The sequence below is a fragment of the Anabrus simplex genome, chromosome 12 (assembly GCF_040414725.1).
Source record: "Anabrus simplex isolate iqAnaSimp1 chromosome 12, ASM4041472v1, whole genome shotgun sequence".
Taxonomy (NCBI): Eukaryota; Metazoa; Arthropoda; class Insecta; order Orthoptera; family Tettigoniidae; genus Anabrus; species Anabrus simplex.
Genome location: NC_090276.1, coordinates 51386541 through 51408241, shown reverse-complemented (window position 1 = coordinate 51408241; position 21701 = coordinate 51386541). Strand labels below are relative to the sequence as shown.

Here is a 21701-nt window from a genome sequence, read left to right as displayed (position 1 = left end):
GTAGTCCTCTTGTAGGAATTCCACAGGACAAGCCCGCATCTCGTTTAGTTAGGGTTTTCTCGAAATCATACTTTTCAATATGGCAGGTTCGATCCTGGCGCAGTCCGGTGGTATTTGAAGGTGCTCAAATACGTCAGCCTCGTGTCGGTAGATTTACTGGCACGTAAAAGACCTCCTGTGGGACTAAATTCCGGCACCTCGGCGTCTCCGAAAACCGTAAAAGATTAGTTAGTGGGACGTAAAACAAATAACATTATTATTATTATTACTTTTCAATATCATGTTACGCAAGTTTATGGATATTTACGTCAACAAGAACACTTATTTGTCCCATTGAACCAGGCAGTGTTTGCTGTGGCGAAAGCGCTGCACGGGAACTCGACTGTTCCACAAAACACACGCTAACACGAGCGTCCAAGCAGGAACCCCGGCTAGCACCAGGCAAACTCACAGATCAGTAAAAATCAATGACCAATCAACATGCAGAATTCAAACTGGACAGACCACCGCATCCAATAAAATTAAAATGGAATTTTCCAGTCTCTACGATTACATTCTAAAAATAATTTCTTGCTGTCGCCGGAGAGTCGGATGGGATTCAGAAAGCGCGTGGCTCCACCGGGTGTTCCAAAAGTTGTCTCCTCAAAATATTAGAAAATCTTGCACTTTCACTTGCCGACTTTTTTTGCATTTGGCACACTGGCAGAACGTCAGCACCGTCACACCAACTAACACGTGATAGCGCCCTGCGTTGGATACAGAGGACGATGCTCTTTTCTCCTCACCGGGTACGTCATATGCTCGGTAAGGCGTCAGAAATCTTACACGCATTGAATTATGTTCATCCAGCCCTAAGGAGATAGACTTCGCTTAAGTGTATCTACATATTAATTTATCACCAATAGTGAAGATATATTTCTGTGCCCCGTTTGTTGGCAATGACATCTATACTGAATTATAGGAGTGAAGCAATATATTCAATGTATTCAGCCAACAGGAGCGTACCTTCATACGCCTACTTGTTCTATAAACGTAAAGTAACCTCTTAGGGCGGGATGGCTGGTCCCCAACATTGACAATGAACTTGGATGTATTGGGTGAAGGTATGTGTGGTGTAAACTAAATCAAGAATTTCACCCTAAGAACATTGTACCAACTGTCAAGCATGGCGGAGCTCATGTCATGGTTTGGGGATGCACGAGTTACGCTAGGGTGGGAGAACTGGTTGTTGTTGAGGATAATATGAGGCGTTCAGAAGCCAAGCCGACTAACTCCATCAAATACAAATGTTCAGTACAAACAGTTTAAGTTATTGATCTGTAAAAAAACTCTATTTATTTTTCAGCATATTTACAATACACTCATTTACATTCTTACAATTAAGGTTATGTATTCAGCACTTTATAAGTATATAAAAACATTTCAATGTCTCTTCCCCCCCTGAAGAAGCCACTTTCTATGGAGTTAGTCACATTGCCAACTGGAAGTTTTGACACAGTATTCTGAGTGATATGTATACAAGACATTTTATTAAACAAATATGCACAAACAAAACCCTTTTACATGAACAATGAACTAGTATTATTATAAGTCATTAAGTAGTATTTAAAATACCGTACGCTTAAAAAGTGCCTAATATACAAATACGTCATTCTTTGCCTCTATTCTGGATACGTGATGCAGTCGTCATCACTGACAGGCTCATCTCTGGCAGTCTTCAAGTTTTCATAGTAGTGGTGATGAATAGGAGGTACAAACTTCAAGGGGTCCATTACATCCTTTTTTCTTTAATAAAAGAAAAAGCTGTGGAGTTAATCACTTTGGCCCCTGAAACCACTGGAAAAATGTTCCGTTGCCAGAGCAGATAGCGCGTTCTGACGGCGAAACATTTAACTGTGGAGTTAGTTGTTTTGGCCACTGATAAATATTCAGTGATGCTACCGAACCATGTTATTACTTGCACTTGTCAACATTTTGGAGTTAGTCGGCTTGGCTTCTGAACGCCTCATATGATTGCCACTGCGTATGTGAACATACTCCGTGATAATTATCTGGTCAGTGTTGCGAAATTAAATCCCGAGGACTCGCTTGTTTTTTCAACAAAACAACGATCCCAAGCATACGGTGGAGCGGAGAGTAAGAAAACGGACATGCTCCTAGGAAGAAGGCTTTCTCGATCATCTGAAAAAAATGGTGGAAAATTGATGCCAAAAGCACATCAAACCTTGTAAGCTCCATGTCACGAAGGCTTCAAGCAGTTATCGATGCCTAGGGAATGCGCACAAAGTTCTGATTGTCAAACTGCGTGTGTTTGAACACATTATTTCAATATATATGAATATTAATTTTGCGGACAGAAAATTATATTCATTTTGTTTTGTTGTAAAGACTGCATAATTTCTATCCGCAGGTGGTTCTTGACACTAGGGCATGGCGTATTTGTGGTTGTATTAAAGATATGTGGCAAGCCGCGCATGCATTGTATGAATACTTATTTTACCCACTGTATGATTCACCCGCTTGCCCCGCGCATTCGTCAGTCTGGCAGTCCCTTTAGTGTCTGTTAGTTTCTTAGTGTGTAGTCAAATACTAAATAATGTTTAATTGTATAATCACGCCATACTTCTATTTAATTGTAATACATGTGTAATGTTGTTTCTTCGGTGAAAGTTTTATTGTATAATATTGAATAAAAATCTCAAAAAACTATTATTCCCGCACTTAAGTTGGTAAACTGTCAACATTTACCTCTCCGTCGAAGTTCGCTCAGAGAGCATAAAAAACTTACGGTACCATTTTGTCGCTTTTTTATTCGTTTTGATATGTGTTGTCTGTACATATTTTGCCCACACACTTCTAACACCCAATCGCCACTACTGTACAAGGTAATATATAACAGATATTTTAGACTCGGAGGTCAAATGCACTGTATAGTTGTTTACCTATCCAAGGCATATGATAGTCTAGAGCTAGACCATGGGAGACTACTGACAAAAATGAGGGATATTGGACTAGATAAAAGAGTGACCAGGGATGCAGTGGTGCCGGAACGGAGTTTGAAATCTATCTGGGAAGGAGGAACGCAGTCTGAAACATATTCCCCTTTAAATTGACTGAAGTTTCTTTCTTTTATAACATTTTAATGTTTCAAATATCCCACAGTATTTCAAAGTCCGATAGTGAGGACCTTCTGTGTCAAATCACCACTGCTTACACTTATTCATCAAATTTCTGGAATACGTGATTCTGAATATTACCTACTTCAAATTTCTAAACGTGGCAGAACATTTAATTTTTAAATTAACAGGAAAATATACTAGCCGTTTTCAGTAGTATCGTTTCTTTCGTTTTCTTCCTTTCTTCTTTCCTTCTTTCTTTCTTTTTTGTTTCATTCCTTGATCCCGCTTGCGTCGGATTTATGCTTCTGGAAATCTTGAGTCTTGATCAAGTTTATAAAGTATATAAAAAGCTAACTTAAACAGCAGATGTCTATTTCACGAAGATGAAGAAGACCTTGTTCAGTTATTTTAACAAACAGGTGGACTGTAAGGAATCTGGAGAACCTACTCACAAAAAAAAGTTAGAGATGATGGCCAAGTGGTTATTGTATGTGATTTAAGTTCAGATACCAGTTGTTGTTCTAACTGTGCAGCATCTGCAAGCGAAAGTTTGTCTTCATATCCAAAATACTGCACTGCTCAACAATCAGAAAACTTCCTGAATACATACCCTATGGATGTCGAAAAGGGAATAGAACTTGGTTTGGGTGTTGAAAGAGAATCAGAGCTCTATATTTCAAAAGAACGTGAAAGCAAGAAAGGGGAAGAAAATATGTCAATCATAAAATGCAAACAGAACAATCTCGGATAAAGTTAACCTTGCAGAGAAGCAGAAATTACAACACCTTACTGGTAAACAACTCAGTACACAGCAGGCAGATACCAATAAAGTGTCCAGTAAAGAATACAGCGCAGCAAAATGCTGCATTTCATATGATATAACAAATACCCTAATTTAATAGATATACAGGTACGGTACGCCAGTGGACTGGAAAAGGGTATAGGCCTCCAAAGTCTTGTATCATCCTCCAGTACTTTTAATTGTATGAATGTTATGCGAGGAAATAGTTGCAGCTGATTCTAAATTGTCAGTTATTTTAGATGAATCGGCAACAATATCGTCATAAATACTTCTAATAGTATACCGGATGAGTCATCCGCGCCTGACGTTTCTGCTTTTAGGCATCCCAACGAACGTCAAAGGGGTGATCGTCGATTTTTCTTTGCCGTATACCAAGCTACAGTCGCCTTTAAAGCACTTACTGCGTCATTACGGCAAGGCTTTTGCAAAAACATGTATGCGACAGGTATTTACACAACACATCTAGTTTGATGTTCATCAACTTATTCGAGCCACGAGTTCTGTGGGATCCAACAACTTATGTACAAGAATCAAACATAGGACTGCTGATGACACAAGAATCAGACAGCTTCAGCTTCAAGAAAATGAAATATACTATACTCTCTGTAAGCTCTTTTGACTGTGAGTGTTTGCATATTATTGCCGTTTGTAAGTATGTTTCATATAAAGTATAATCATGACAAATACTGTGCAGCTTTTATGCTATTATGTGTTATTTTATGTTATGTAGAACTATATTATAGGTCAGTTAAGATGGTATTGAAATCTTATGTGAATTAAAAAAAATAATTCATGTTTTGCTATTATCTAGAAAATGAGTAAGATGTACCTATAATAACTAATTGACAATACTAATAATAATAATGTTATTTGTTTTACGTCCCACTAACTACTTTTACGGTCTTCGGAGACGCCGAGGTGCCGGAATTTAGTCCCGCAGGATTTCTTTTACGTGCCAGTAAATCTACCGACACGAGGCTGTCGTATTTTGAGCACCTTCAAATACCACCGGACTGAGCCAGGATCGAATTTTGATAATACTAGTGGCAAATATGTCTTAAGTAGCAAATCCACCCGTGCTTCGCTGCGGTATTCTACATTGTATGCGGATTTCTACGTAAATTACTGTACATGCAGAAAGTAAGATTTTATTAAATTGTATATCTCTTAGCGTTATCCTGGAAACACCACGGGGAGGTCCCCAAACCTTCTTTCCGATGTAAAGTGCACTTTGGTGAGTTTTGTTGAACATACCCCTCTTTTAGTGATCGACATGGTTGGTCCTATGAGATTTTCTCGTATTGCCACTATTTATGCGTTTGATTGAGTTAGAAACCGTTAATGAGGTGAAATTTGGGTACAGTTTTCACACATTGCTTTATTTTTTGCATACTTACGTGACAGTTAAAATCATAAACTTTGGCTCGAATACAGCCACTGTTTTTGCCAATGGGCTACACTCTGCGGTACTTTTGAAATATTGACGGCCACCCTTAGTGCTATTCGAAGACGATTGTAACCTCCAACGGTATTCCGCAAATATTCTGCAAAATGGCAGCTTGACGTCTCTCTCGCCTTCTACCCAACGAATAACCACGAGTTTTCAGGAATTATGACGAAAATTATGTTACTTTCCTGTTGTCAAGCAGCCAGAGACGTTGCCGTGGTAACCGATAGGTTCGTTGGCCTGCGATAGAACACGAAACCCGCAGAGGATTGTAATTTTATCAGTCATCTGAAGAGTAAGCGAAATTATAGAGATAAAATATATTTAAAATGAAGGGGAATTTCACATGTAGTCTGCAGATTTTACAGAAAATCAATGTTGTATGAGAAAATATCAAATAACTCGTTGATCTCCCTATAAACTCCAGTCTGTTCCGTGATTTTAAAATCGTATGCATACCTATATCTGCTCCTGGATGAGTATACTCTAAATATGAAGCTTGGTGGAGTTATATCCAGCCGTTTTGCCGTGATGGTGGAATAGACATACAGACACGAAAACTAAAAACTACTGATATGGTCTTGAGTTGGCCTAAAAAGGATGAATATCTGAAAAATGGGCAAAATAAACGAAATCACAGACATCCTGCCCTCTAGAACTTTATTTATGTAGATAAATGCTATTTTTCAGCCGAAAGGCTTCGAGTCAAAGGGTTTACCCAAGTCATGAAAAGCAGGATATTCCAAGTCTCATTTTTGCGATTGACTCCCGCTAGCATGCAGGGAAGTATAAATGAAGTGGTAAATTACTGTAAAGGGTGGAATTAGAAACTAATGTACAGAAAACCATAAAAGGATATAAATTGTCAAAAAATGAAAAATGGTAGATGGGTGAGACGAGATTAGAAGTTATCAAGAAAGTAGAGTATTTGGGTATGATATTTGGAAATGGAAAATGGTCACAACAAATAAAAAGAGCTAAACTGAGCACTGACAGCTATTAACATTTCGAATAAAAAATGCCCAACACTGATTACAGAGTGAATAAAACAAATTTTAAAGCAGAGATCTGGTGAGTTGAAGGGAAAGTTTATATTCTTGATACAATTACGAGTAGATTTGCTAAAATAATTATGGGACTACCCAGTTGTACAGCTAACTGTGGAGCGGGCGAGTTGGTCGTGCGGCTAGGGGCGCGCAGCTGTGAGCTCGCTTCCGGGAGATAGTGGGTTCGAACCCCACTGTTGGCAGGCCTGAAGATGGTTTTCCGTGGTTTCCCATTTTCACACCAGGCAAATGCTGGGGCTGTAGCTTAATTAAGGCCACCGCCGCTTCTTTCCCATTCCCAGGTCTTTCCTGTCCCATCGTCGCCATAAGACCTATCTGTGTCGGTGCGACGTAAAACAAATAGAAAAAAATCAACGGGAAAATTGGTAATGAAAATCAGCTGTAATACGATTGTAAAGTTACTGAACAGAGGAATTCCAAAATTATTAATAATTATTATGGGAATGTGGAGTAGTAAATTCGTTGAAAGAAAAGAAGTGATACATGCTAGTTAGTAACAGAATTTTGTCTAAGGCAGCCTAGAAAATATAACTGTTGAAAAGTAGAGGAGTTAGGTACGTAGATTATAGTTATAGAATATAATTTTTTTTGTTCGACTCGTTGGCTGAACGGTCAGCGTACTGGCCTTTGGTTCAGAGGGTCCCGGGTTCGATTCCCGGCCGGGTCGGGGATTTTAACCTTAATTGGTTAATTCCAATGGCACGGGGGCTGGGTGTATGTGTTGTCTTCATCATAATCTCATCCTCATCACGACGCGCAAGTCACCTACGGGAGTCAAGTAGAAAGACCTGTAAGTGACGAGCCAAACCCGTCCTGGGATATTCCGGCACTAAAAGCCATACAACATTTCATTTATTTTTTTATCGTCATAGTTCTATTAATCTGCATGTATTTTATTTTTCTTTCGATAGTCAATATTAATAATCATTTCAGGAATCGGACATGATGTGCAGCTACTGAGGATGACTACTCTGGTGACCTCTTTGGGGATCATGTTTCCTGGATATTTAATGAAACTCGATGGCATATCCGAGGAGTTTCATTTCTTACAATAATGTTTCTACCACATTTTCAGGCCATTCTTTCTCTGTTCCATTTCTAAATCACTTACAAATGTTAAATTTTGATTCATGATATTTTCCGGACACGTTATTTTTTATTTGTGCTTTATTGCATGTTTTTTAATTATACAATATTCAGTTTTGTAAACTGCATGTATCGAAAATTAAAATAATCAATACCCTCACCCGGATATTTGGTGTCCGAGATTATGGGAGATGGTTATTATATTTTAAATCTCCTGCTAACCCTCTGGTTGTGAGTTTTTCTATAACCCATCAGCCACGGGTGGTGCAGATAGTGTAAATATATTTAGCCTTCTATATTTGACTAGCTGTTACCCGCGGCTTCGCTCGCGTGGAATTCGTAATTTGATATAAGAAATCGTTCCGCGGTAAATCTCTAAAGTACCAAAACTCACCGAAAAATTGAGTTTCATTTAACCCAGGACAGCTTTGTAAACCACGTTTGTGGTATTGCCTTTTGGGGCTAAGATGACCATGCGGCATAGAACTCTACAAAAAAAATACATGTTTCTTTATTTTTAAAGGAGATTCTAAATACCAATTTCCACGTCTGTAACATCTTTAGTTTTTGAGATGTAAGTATCCCAATAAAAGAAATTCAACCCCCTTATCAGTCCTTCCACCTCCGCTCACATAAGTGGATTTTCCGAAAAGTGTGTTTCTTTGTTTTAAAAGGAGAATTTTTACGTCTATAACATCTTCAGTTTTGGAGATATACTCATTTTTCACTTCCTTTCACCGCCCCTTAGTTGGATTTTCGAAAAACAAAAAAATACGTGTTTCTTTATTTTTAAGGAAGATGCCATGTACCAATTGTCACGTCTGTAGCATCTTCAGTTTTTGAGATATAAGTATCCTCATAAAAAGGATGCAAACACTTTTTGACTTATTTTTACCCCCATTAACTGGATTTTCCAAAAACATAAAATACGTGTTTCTTTATTTTTAAAGGAGACTCCAAATACCCAACTTTCACGTTTTTAAACTGTCAAGTTTTTGACATAGGCTATAGATACACTCATTTAAAAAAATCACCCCATTTTCTCCCCCTTTACACTCCCTTAACGTCGGAATATCTAATATTCCTCCCTTAGTGAACACCTACACTTTAATGTAAGTGTATCCCCAACATTTCCTTTCTTATGTCCAGTAGCCTACTTTTAGCTCGGCGATGATGAATCCGTCAGTCAGTCAGTCAGTACATGTTATTATATATATATTGAATATTAAAGAATACTGCAGTTAAGAACAGTGATGTTGAATTTTATTTAGCCAATATCATAGGGATACGTACTATCCATAAACACCCCGAGACATTTAATAACAACGATAAAAAGGAGAAAAGCATCAGTTTTCGGTCACATTCTCCGGCATAACTTCATAAAGAACTTGTTCGAAGGCAAGGTGATGGGAAAGAAAGGCAGAGGGAAACCACGGAAGAAGATCATTGAAGAGGTAGTTGAGATGATGGGATGCCAAGGTTATGGAGAGATGGAAAGGATCGCAGAGAGAAGAGATCAATGGTTGCAGCGACAAGGCGAAGCCTTTAGATGATGATGATGATGATGATCATAGGGATAGATAAAATTATCCATACATAGATTTTATGACCATCCACGAATACCAAAATTTTACAATTGAAGTTCTTCACAGCAACATGCGTCTTTTTGTCGATTCAGCGCACGTTTCTTCCCTCTTGTCAAATAGTGGGTAGAACTTCTAAATCCCTCTGTCTCATCTGTAGTAGCCTATGTGATAAATCCAGAAGAGCAGCAGCTGCAACTATAGCAGACAAAAGCAGTGAAGAAACATTTTACACAACACCTTTCAGCAGATCTACCCGGAAGATGTGACAGAAAGATACTCTGATATATCTGTCTTCATTGTGAAGATGGTCCGTGCCCTTACCCGTGGAGATGATTTAGACATTCAGAGCCTTTTTTTCCCATAATGTTTTCGAACGCCAATGTGGAAGTTAGGAGGAAGCTGGAAGAAACCAGCGGTTTCGCAGCCAAAGGAAGTAGGTTATGAGGACATATCCAATCAACCAAGGAGAATTCTTTCAATCTTGACCTAACTAATGCAGCAATTTGCAATGGTGTCTACCATTCAGAGAGTGGGTGGGGATTGCGTTTTGTTTCCTTTCGGATCTGAACCCTACGGTACACTTATTTGCTGATGCCTCTGAGGCTTGAGTCATCCCCGCGCCTCGGTCGCAGACTGATTCTCAAAACAGATCAACAGTCCTTGACCTCGTCTGGAATTTGGCAGTCACCCCAAAGACACCACCAGATACGATGAGGGTGTCTTGCTTCCTTGACCTAACGCAGGAAGCTTTCGTAGAGGTGATGGCCCCTCCCCGCCATCACCCGTGGCGACCATCCAGTATGTCGATGCGCTTTGTCGCCCCCGGAATCCTTTCGGACGCGCACCTCATCCCGCGTATTTGCTAATATCCTCGAAGTTTCAGCCATTGCCGACACTCGGGACTGAATCCTCAAACAGAGAAAAAATCCCTGTTCTGAGGAGCAGTGACCTCGTGTCGAGTTCGGCTGTCACCCCGACGATATTAACAAGTACAGTGGGGGAGTACTAGCTACGATCGCAGCAGGCTTCCCCGTAGTGATGGCCCCTCCCCGCCATCACCCGTGGCAACCATCCAAAGAGTCAGCACGCTTGACCGCCCCCGGAATCCTTACGGACGCGTGCTGGGTGAACGGGGAATAGTGAAAATCTTCCTTACCCTTCTTATATTAACTGAATGCGGACTGCACAGTAAACGACCTGTTCAACAATAGTATGCTTCTGTCGTCTCTTGGTGTTGACTGTGCACCGAATGTGTTGTAATCATAGAGCAGAATGAAGACTTCTCCCAATCCCATTTTTTCTACCAGATCTTAAAATTATGTTACACTAAGAAATAAGGTCGCAAGAAAAAAGAACTGAGTTTCTCTCGTATATTATATTGTTACCTACCGGAAGATTGTTGAATTGGGCTGTGAAACTCCTGCTCTCGCATTCTATTCTGGACTATTCCTTTAAGGATATAAATTACTGTAGTAGTGGTACTATCTCAATCCTGTAGATGGTGCATCACGCTCAATGATCAGTGATGACTATGTATCGCATGTATTACAAGCTGCTATTTCCTCATACATTAATACGTTTTTGTGACAATAATAAGTTTGCACGTTTCCTTAGAAACAAGTCTGACATATCAAGCTTCCAAAAACTGAACCGAAATATTATTTCCAGTTCTTCAGAGCACTTCCTTCGTGATACACAGGCCGTATCGAAGCTTTCATCGACCCGAGAGTCCATATGCATGCCCCATAAAATTCAAATACTTTCTTACATAGCTACATACAATGTTCCCCTCTCACCTTATATCAGAAGCAATCATATGTTCAATTTAACGTAATTTTAACATAATATGTACAGGTTTTAGTTCTCGCTTATTACGTTTAATTTCAATAGTCATTCAGTATCCGTAAATTAATCCATTCTTTTCAGTAAGAGCCTGTGAATCTTACTGTTGTACAAGAACATGAAATTACCAGGGGCTCTTAACTTGGGAGCGTGGGTTGGCGACCACGGGGCCCTTTTGTGTCTTAACATTGTTTCACTTACTTGTGGTGCCAGGTTCCTCACTTTCATCTATCCTATTCGACCTCCATTGGCCAACTCTTGGTCACTTCCGACCCCGACGGTATTAGATTCCGAAGGCCAATGGAGTCTTTAATTTTCACACTCTTCGTGGCTCTTGTCTTTCTTTGGCCGATACCCTCATTTTTCGACTTATCGGACCCCTTCCATTTTTTCTCTCTGATTAGTGTTATATTGACGATGATTGCCTAGTTGTGCTTCCTCTTAAAACAATAGCCACCAACACCACCAGAATATGAAAGATATTAACATCGTCTTTATTATTCAAGATCAACAGGAAAGATTATAATTATGTGGGGTTGGTAATATATTTGCGTTTTGAAGTCTTAAATTTAGTATTTTTTAGCGGTTATACATTTTTGAATGAGCTTTTTGTAATGTTCTGAAGAAAGACAGAAATATGAGTTCATTCATCAAAAGTATAATATTAACATGAAACTAAAAATCGCATTCGCATAGAGGTAACAATAAAATAAGAATGAATAAAGTGCAGTAGAATTGTACATTTATTTTAAACTGATATAGACTAAAGCATAGACTGGCAAATGTAGCCGTGCTTCGCTACGATATTCTATATTGTATACGGATTTCAACGCAAATTACAGTACTGTACACGCAGTGAGAAAGATGACACTAAATTGCATGTCTCTTAGTATTATCCGAGGAAAACCACGGGACCACCGCATACGTTGCTTCCGATGTACGGTGCTCATTGGGAAGTTTTGATGATAATGACAGACCATGTTTCCTGCTGCTATTCACAATCCAGTTCGGGAATTTCCACTATAACGGCAGATTGCCTAATACCATTCACAATGGAGATGGGGAGTTTTCATTATAAAGAGAGAAGTATACCTCAGAATGGAAGCTTGGCGTCTCTCTTGCCTTCTACCCAACGACCAACCACGAGTTTATAGGAATTACGACGAAAACGGCATTACATTACTTACCTACTGGCAAGCAGCCGGAGGCGTTGCCATGGTAATCGGTAGGTTCGTTGTCGTTCACTCAATGCAGAGCACGAAACCCGCAGAAAATACTAATTTTCTCCGTCATTTGAAGAGTAAACAAAATTGTGTACCTACATTACAAAAGTTGTTTAAAATGAAGGTCCGTTTCACTAGTCCACGGATTTTACGAGGGCTATTTTTTTCAACGTTCGATCTGTCGCGAAATTAAAACCACAGTGAGAATCAGATGAAGCGCTATGCAGATGTGTTGCGCAGTGTCTCTAGTATGCTTGTCGACCGCATCACGACACACTTGTCAGTTCTGAGCGCGTAGTGAGCACGTAAACATGCCTAGGACAATAGAGTCTCCCGCCAAGTGTGATGTGCGTGCTGTCCTTCGATTTCTTCATGCTGAGGGGTGCAATGCAGCCGAAATTCATCGACCAAAGGAAAAATGTACGGTGAAACTGTCATGAGTGACAGCGAAGTGCGGCAATGGTACAGGAACTTTAAAGCAGGACGTACAGACGTTCATGATGCAGGCGGTCATGGAGGAAAGCGAGTGACAGCCGATGATCTTATTCAGCGAGTGGATCAGGCGATTCGAAAAAATTGCATTGCATCTTCATGGGTGGTCTGAGGAACACTGTTAACGCTCGGACATACAAGGACGAGGTACTGAGACCACATGTTCGACTCTTTCAGAGGTGCGGTTGGTGCAGACTTCCTCTTAATGGACGATAATGCCCGACCGCACCGCGCTGCTCTGGTGGATGAATTTCTGGCTGGCGAAGACATTCATCGCATGAACTGGCCAGCAAGGTCTGCGGATCTGAATCCTATATAACATGCCTGGGATGCATTGGGGAGGCGAATTGCTTCCCGCCAGCCTCCACCAAGGACCCTCCAAGACCTTCGCATTGCCCTTTCGGAGGTATGGGATCGACTGCCACAAGAGCTCTTGGACCACCTGATAGAGAACATGCCACGTTGCTGCGAAGCATGTGTGGCCGTTAGGGGTAACCGTACACCCTATTAACAGCATATTTTGTTGTGGAAGACATTGCCAAGTTTTGTTAGTTGTTGTCAAAGGTGTTCCTTAGCTATCAGAACCTTTCTGACACTGGTTTTTTTTTTTTTTTTGTGGTAAAGTTGCGTGACATATGGTGTGTGATTCGGCTTCTGTTTGTTCAGCAATCCGTCTGACATTCCTATCAGGCGGTATGGCCTCGTTTAGTGATTATGCTTAACTTTTGGACACTAGTGTATATATAAATAAATGATATGAGTAAGGAAATCGAATCAGAGATAAGACATTTTGTTAATGATCATTGATATCCCTAATTACTCCTCCTATAAACGAACAGTGGCGTGCGGTGAACATATTCATTACCCCAGCTGCAAAAAAGTGTTTTAAATATAAACAATCGTAGCCCCACTACACTCTCTAAAGTCACAATTACCATTTTATAAGGCTGCGTTTTTCGTGGAAAGGTATCTGAGAAAGATCTTTCAAGAATATTTTCAACCACACGCTCGCACATACTTCCAAATCTATATCAACGGCAGTGAAGACACCATCATAACTTAATCTATAGCAGATTTTAAACAAAGTACTTACAGTTTCATTCGGTGACGCTTCGTAATAGTGCAGTCATGTTTTTCACAAAAATACATTGGGACTAACTATTTGTTTTTTACTTCAAAAGCCTAATCTAAACTAATCAGCAAAATGTAACTGGTATTTTACCGTCGCTGAAGTTTGATAGTTTCACTCGCATACCGAGTGCACGTGTATCAACGACAAACGAGGGAAAATATTTGTCACGACGTATAACACACGTTATATTCATGAAGAATGCCACAGAACTCGCGAAACCTTCACCTATAATCCAAGAGGAACATTACAAAAATTCATTGTATACCACCATCACAGACAACCAAATACAAATTTATTTTATTTTGTACTTAACTCTGTGTTCATGCTGGGCAACCTAAATATTTTTCTGCGCCTATCGGAACACATATTCTACACGTGCCGTCAATGAATTGCTAGAAAAATCTGTATACATACCGAAACCCAAGACTAAAATATATTCTTCTATATTACAATTGATTTCACATACTGGCTCTATTTTTATTAGCAAGACGATGTGCAAGTGGCTATACTGTTAAGATGATGATATTTTCCTTGCAGTCTCTAGTGTGTGGCGTTGAAGACTTCCAGTGTCAAGTATTAAAACTAACATTACCTTACCTAATCTAGCTGGCCTGTCGCCGTAAATTGCTGTCGGGGGAGGGCCTACAGCTCCGCCCCGCTGCCAGGACAAGGAAGCTTCAAGTGTATGCATCACCCAGGCAACCTTAAATTTCGCTGGGGTAGCTCTCTTTTGCGCCGGCAAGGAAACCCAGCGCGCTGGAGAAGCTGAACTACGGTAGTGGGAGCGTTCGAGACAGCTGTACTTGGCTTGGCTTAGATATTCGCAATTTTTCAAACATTATAAAAAGCGTTCTAAGGAATAACTAGAAAATATTAATACAAAGTTCTTTACCCTAGCAGTGCTGGGGTGGATGGGGTTCAGTGCACGCCACTGTAGACGAATATTTGGCCCAATTTGTCTTCTTGAGTTCCAACTTTATTTTCATATTGTAATCTTTCCTACTTTTAAAAACACCACTTGAAATGATTCGTCCACTGATGTCATTTCCATGCTATCTCTGTACTGACATCTCGGATAGGGTTGCTATAAGGTTCAGGATGAAATTCAGGACACCAACATCGATAAGTTCCAAACATAGGTGCCGACTCCACGGGAGCACTTGCCCCCATGCATATAGTGGTACGGGGACGCAATCGTGTTTTTGCTCCCGTAAAAATATTTGATATATTCGTCCTTGCCCCGTGCTCAAGACCAAAAGTTGGCGCCTATGGTTCCCACGAGTGTATTTTGGTCATTCCATGTGAATCATCCCATCCATTACCAAAAGACACACTTTTTATACCGGTACGATGTTAACGTTAAAATTCAAATAGAGAAATAATGAGGAAATCATAATTTAAGTTGGCTAAAATACCTTCTTTACAGACCACTCCGAAATTATATAATATTCAATATTATTTGCATAGATTTTTAAGTAACAGATGAGACATTCCCTTTCAAAAGCATTTGAGAACTTTTAAAAATAATTTACTCTGATTTTTAAAATTCAGGACATTTAGGGATTTTTAAAAATACAGTCAGGACGTCGGGACACATGCTCAAATTCAGGACAATCCCGCTTTTTCAGGACGTATGGCATCCCTAATCTCGGAAGAATTAATTTCCAAATTATTTGCAGTTGTTTAAGAAAAGACTAGGTAAACAACAGATTGGGCATGTGCCATCTGGGCGACAAATTCACATGCAATTTAATAATGAATTACATTAAGTAAATAACAATGACAAAACAACAGTAATAATACTAATAATTAATATTCTAATTACCACTATTAATCCATTCTTTCTCGTAATAACAGATTTATGGCCCAACTTAGCTATTTAGCCATAGTCTGCCCTGCATGTACTGTATTTCAAGATATTTTGTAAGCAAGTTATCATTCCTCCCCTGAAGGGGGGAGGAGGGCCACCTAGAAGGTAACGCCTTCTCTCTGGCCAGGAGATCCAGGAGGGTTAAAGCTGAAGAGAGGTATTTAGGAGTTGCGAAAGGGATGTGTGGAAATAAGGAGATAGGAGGGCTTTGGCCTATTGGCTAATCATATTTGTTCTTTTTTATTTTGTAAGTTTATTTCTTTACTTGTTATTGTTATTCAAAGTGCATGGTTTGGAATATTCACAATTTAAGTTTCATAATACATATTTGGTTTTACGTGTCTATTTACATTCATACACAAAGTTTCCCATAACAATTGTTTTTTTGGATCATATTGTTATCTTTTTGGCGAGAGATGGGAGGAAAACACGGTTTAGGGCGTTCCGTCACAGATCACAGTTAAACATGACCTTGGACTGGGGGAACGGACCGATAAAGATGTAGAGGAGTTAGGATAAGGTATGGGGAAGGAGGATGTGGATCATGTAGGAATTGGTTAAGGGAGAGGTGGTCTCGGTTGAGGGCTCGAAGGAAGGCACGTTCGAAGTGGATTAGGACATAGGAGTCGAGTTTAGGGAAGGGAAAGATATCGTAGAAGTCGGAGGTATGAAAAAGGAATGGCAGCCAGAGGGCATGGCGTACGGTACGGTGTACAATAGAGAGGAGAAAGTTGTAGAGGTTGGGGTTGGAGTGGACTCTGGCTGCCCAGGTGGTGAGACATAGGTAAAAGGAGGTCGAACGAAGGTCTTGTAGGTGACGAGGAGGAGGGAAGAGTTAAGACCCCACCGAGTGCCGGCTAGGCAAACGAACCAGTCGGGCACGAGTGGCAGTCTTGATTTTTAGGTTTAGGAAAAGGGGACGGAAAGTAAGATATTGGTCGAAGAGGATGCTAAGGTATTTCAGGTGGGCTGGGCGCGAATCGAGGTGTTTTGAGCTGGTCTGGGTTGCTGGTGGGCTACTGCTTTTCGTCGTTTACGGCGGAAGAGAACACATTGGGTCTTGCAGGGGTTGAGTTTGAGGTGCCAGCGGTCACAGCAGGAGAGGAAGATACTACTGGGTACTACTAAAATGTTTTCGTTCCTCTCCTGAAGGGGGAGACGGGCCTTTTAGACGGTGACGCCTTCTAAAAAGCCAAGAGATTTGTATCGGAGAAGGTGAGAGGATTGGCGGCCGTGGCCTATGCTAGGAACTGTCCTGAAAAATGCAGGAAAATAGAAAACCACGGAAAACCATTCTCAGGCAGCCGACGGTGGGGACCAGCCCTCTCAGTCTCACAAATACAGAGGCGTAGAGTCACGGTAGAGTCGTAGCCACTCGTCCTCTGCTTGGTTGGCCGGTCACTGTGCAGAGCTGTCGAACCTCGGACCAGCCGTGGCCACCCCTCCTCTGCTCGGTTGGCCGGTCGGAGTGCAGACCTGTCGGACCACGAACCAACCGTGGCCACCCCTTCTCTGCTCGGTTGGCCGGTCGGAGTGCAGAGCTGTCGGACCACGGACCAGCCGTGGCCACCACTCCTCTGCTCGGTTGGCCACTCGGAGTGCAGAGCTGTCCGTCCACGGACCAGCGGGTGTAGGCCGAGACTCACTTTGCACCCGCCGACCGAGAGGAAGATCTCGCAACTTTCTTGTGAGGGAGATTTGTCTGATCTTCATTCCTCTACCTTTATCACATTCACATTGTATTGATTACCGATGTAGTGTTTACAGTGCACTATGTCTTCTGGTTTGGGCTAGAATAAATTTGTTACTTTCATTTACCTGTCTGAGTCTCATCCTTGGCTTTGACAATATGAAAGTGGCTGCGGTGTGAGTGATGCTAGTAATGCCATTCCTTATGCAGCCAGTCCCTGCTATGAATGGTGTGAAAATGTTGCTCATAGGGTCGGTTGGTGCACGCATTTCAGTGGGCTTGGCAGACTGATATGCAATAGCAACTTCTGGCCCAGCGAGGAAAGCAACGGGAAACTACCTCACTCCTCATTTCCCTAGTACGCCTCTTCAGTGACACCTAGGCAATCTATGACAGCTAATGGTGGACCTGTTGAGGATCCAACCAGCCTTCGGGCTGAATACCCAACATACATACATACATACACCGATGAAGAGAAGAGTCTCAGTGATTTTCTGTTTGCAGGTGGCAGAAGGGGAAGGTGCTGTTACTTGCATCCTTGTCAGCCTGGATCATCTTCACCCTACCTCTAGGGTTCATTCAGCCGCCCGCCACTTCGTGCCTGCTCGAGAAGAACTTCACCTACGTTCTGAGGGAGCCAGACAACGCCCAGGCCAACTTTGTGAAGAGGGAAGCTCCGCCTGTGCTTTTCCTCATTGACGACTTCAAGAGCCCAAAGCTTGTTCGCTCTATCCGTTCGCCGCGACCTCACATCCCCGTGGGGCAGAGCCCCGTCACCGTGCGCTATGCTTCCAATTACAACGAGGACGAACACAAGAGCTGGGTCTCACCGCTCTTTAGCTCCATTGTGTACCGCACACAGGTAAGCAACGACACAGCATCCTTGAATGGTTCTGCTTTAAATCAGGTGCGAACTGTGTCGCACATGTGCATTTGGCTCTGCTTTTCGGCCGGATGCCCTTCCTGTCGCCAACCTTATATAGAAGGATGAAATCACTATTGCGTGTTTCTGTGGTGGTTGATAGTGTAGTGTGTCTGAATATGACGAGGAAAGTGTTGGAACAAACACAAATACCCAGTCCCCGAGCCAGAAAAATTTATCAAATACGATTAAAATTCCCGACCCGGCCGGGAATCGAAACCGGGACACTCTGAACCGAAGGCCTCAATACTGACCATTCAGCCAATGAGTCGGACACATATAATAATAATAATAATAATAATAATAATAATAATAATAATAATAATAATAATAATAATAAAACCAAGAACAGCTGGCTTCGTGAAATTGATCTCCAGGAAATCAACATCTCAGAAGACACTGTACAGGACAGATGTAAATTCAGAACCAAAATCGGCAATCACCACTTTGAAGACAAACCCAACACCAGAGCTATTATAACTTGGACAGAAGAACGAAGGAAGAAGCTCAGCGAGAGGATGAAGAGATTTTGGGAGGAAAAGAAGGCCAACACATCAGCTAACCAAGTTCAACCATGCTCCTGAGTAGGGCATAATGATGTAAAAAAAGAAAAAATTAAAAAAAAATAATAATGCCCGCCTCTGTGGTATAGTGGTTAGTGTAATTAGCTGCCACCCCCGAAGGCCGGGTTCGATTCCACGCTCTGCCTCGAAATTTTGAAAAGTGGTATGAAGGCTGGAACGGGGTGCACTCAGCCTCGGGAGGTCAACTGAGTAGAGGGGGTTCGATTCCCATCTCAGCCATCTTCAAAGCGGTTTTCTGTGGTTTCCCCATTTATCCTCCAGGCAAATGCCGGGATGGTACCTAACTTAAGGCCACGGCTGCTTCCTTCCCTCTTCCATACCTATCCCTTCCAATCTTCCCCTACCCCTACAAGGCCCCTGTTTAGCATAGCAGGTGAGGCCGTCTGGGCAAGGTATTGGTCGTCTTTCCCAGTTGTATCCCCCAACCCAAAGTCTCATGCTCCAGGACACTGCCCTTGAGGCGGTAGAGGTGAGTTCCCTCACTGAGTCCAAGGGAAAAACCAACCCTAGAGGATAAACGGATTAAGAAATGCTAATAATAATAATAGACACAAAAGTTCGGTATTACAACACAGTCATAAAACCAAAAGTCCTTTACGCAACTGAAACACTGGCACTCAACAGAAAACAAGAACTTGAAGAAATCAAAAAAAGAAGAGAGGAAGATCATTAGGAAAACCTTAGGAGCAAGATACACCCAAGATGGTTACAGGTTACAATCAATCAAAACAACAGGAAAGTTCTCAAACATCAAAATTGCTTTAGGAAAATATGAATGAAATTCTTCAGTCATCTCACTAGATTAGCAGAAAATCAATTGACAAAAGGGCTAATAGATTAAACCACACTTAAGAACTCAACACCCAGGCCTGCTGAACTTTGAAAGGACCTCAATAACACAAACGTAAGTTCAACAGACATTCCAGCAAGGAACATCTTTAGACACAAAGTAAGCAATTGGGAGCAACCACAACAAAAACAGTACAGAACGTAAACAAGCCTTCTCGGAAGGAATCAAAGCCTATTGGAACAAGAAGAAGAACCCACTGAAGACTTGACTGAGTTATTTGCTTAACCCGCCAGTGGTCACTAGATGAGCAAAATGCTATGGTCATTGAAAATCATCTGCTCTTGTATACAGCATGTAGTTTCAAACTTGATCCCAGATGTACCTTTGCACTGCAGTTTTGAGAGAGGGACGGATGTATTGAAACGCACATCTGTGACCTTGAGAAGGGACAGCAACTGTCAACGGTGAGCATTTTGCTTCACACGCAACCAGTCACGTTGGCGCTAATTTCTGTGTGTGTTATACTTTTGCTATTGCTGTATGTTGTTTCATAGTTAGAACAGATCTTTGCAACTTGTTGTATTAATGTGTTATGTAATTAGTGCGTGACGATGGCTTCAACTCGTGGCATATTAGCTTGGTTTGATGAAATTCCTAGTGATCAACTCGAGGGCGAAAACAGTGACTCGGATAGTGAAAGTGAACACAGCAAACATGATAGGCCTACGGATACTGAACAGGCCGAGCCCGAAGAACGTGCTGATGGAACCGTACCTGGAGAGCAATCTGTAGCTGATGAACAACATATGTTGGAGGAAAATGAGAATTTCATGTTTAGTGACAATGTTCAAACAGGGAAAGTTAACGTGACAAAGTGGGGCAGACACCCACCAAGAAGAAATCCACGGTCACATACTTGTGTTGAAAATATAAGAAAGAATGAAAGAAGAAAAAGGAGAAGAACATAATAATGTTATTTATTTTACAGTCCACCTCCATATTATAACGGTTACCTTCCTTGCAGATCCGCGTTTTTTTCCAAGTACTGGTAGAAATTTAAATCTGGCTGAAAATATAGTGACTTACCCTCCTTGTGTAAAGGGCATTGCAAAAGACGCACACACTATTTTAGAAAGTTGGGAATTGTTTCTTCCAGATACAGTTATAACCATTTGAGATGTATTACTATTTATAATTTTATTTATAATTTATAGTGTTCTTTATAACCATTTGAGATTTATTCTTATGTTCATTTATTGTGTTAATATATTTAGGCTTGAAATCGGTTGGTATTTTACATGTAAACACGTCATATTATACCGTGAGCATTTTGCTCAATGTGCGACCATTCGTGTTACTTTCATCCTAGCGACCACTGGCGGGTTAACGTCTTCCAATATTAAAAGAATCATCTACTACTACTATTACTACTACTACTAGTAGTACTACATGGAGACAAAATATATCAAATAATCTTGGTGAAACAATTCCGGAAAATGGACTCGATACAAAAGCCAATGAATTTAGACACCAAAAGATGGAAAATGCATACCAACTAACCCAAAATATCTACAACAAAAAATGCATCTCCAAGCACACAAAACAAAGACATTACAATACAGTCAATCAACCAGAATATCTTTATGGATCAGAAATGCTAATTTTGAACAGGAAAGCAGATATTGAAAACATTAATAAAAAGAACGCAAAATCATAAAGAAAAATGTTTATTAATTCACTTAGCCTCCGCCAAAAGGCAGCGCTAAAATGTCAAGTCAAAACTCATAAGAACTAATTGGTTGCAAGTATCATCACCAAGATTCTTTTGTAGAAATAGCAACAGGTATAAATAAATTAAAAAATTGCAAAAAAAAAAAAGTAGCACTGATTTTTGTGTGTGTCAGTGTTTTTTTTTTTCAAACCAGTGCTAAGATGGTCAATTTTTCCTTGTTCTTGTCATAGATCCCAGTGTGAACTATCGGCATCAGAAATGTGTTCTTGGATGCCATCTGCAGAGCGCAAATGAAACCCTCACGGCAGATAAGTCTG

General features: G+C 40.9%; 1 protein-coding gene across 1 annotated transcript in view; it reads left to right on the top strand.

Annotated features, from left to right (window-relative positions):
• jef (major facilitator superfamily domain-containing protein 6 jef) overlaps positions 1 to 21701 on the top strand; it is a 127047-nt gene that overhangs the window by 59528 nt on the left and 45818 nt on the right. The window contains exon 2 of the mRNA XM_067156047.2: positions 17861 to 18218. Coding sequence (XP_067012148.2) covers positions 17861 to 18218 — 358 coding nt within the window. The remainder of the gene's footprint in view (positions 1 to 17860; positions 18219 to 21701) is intronic.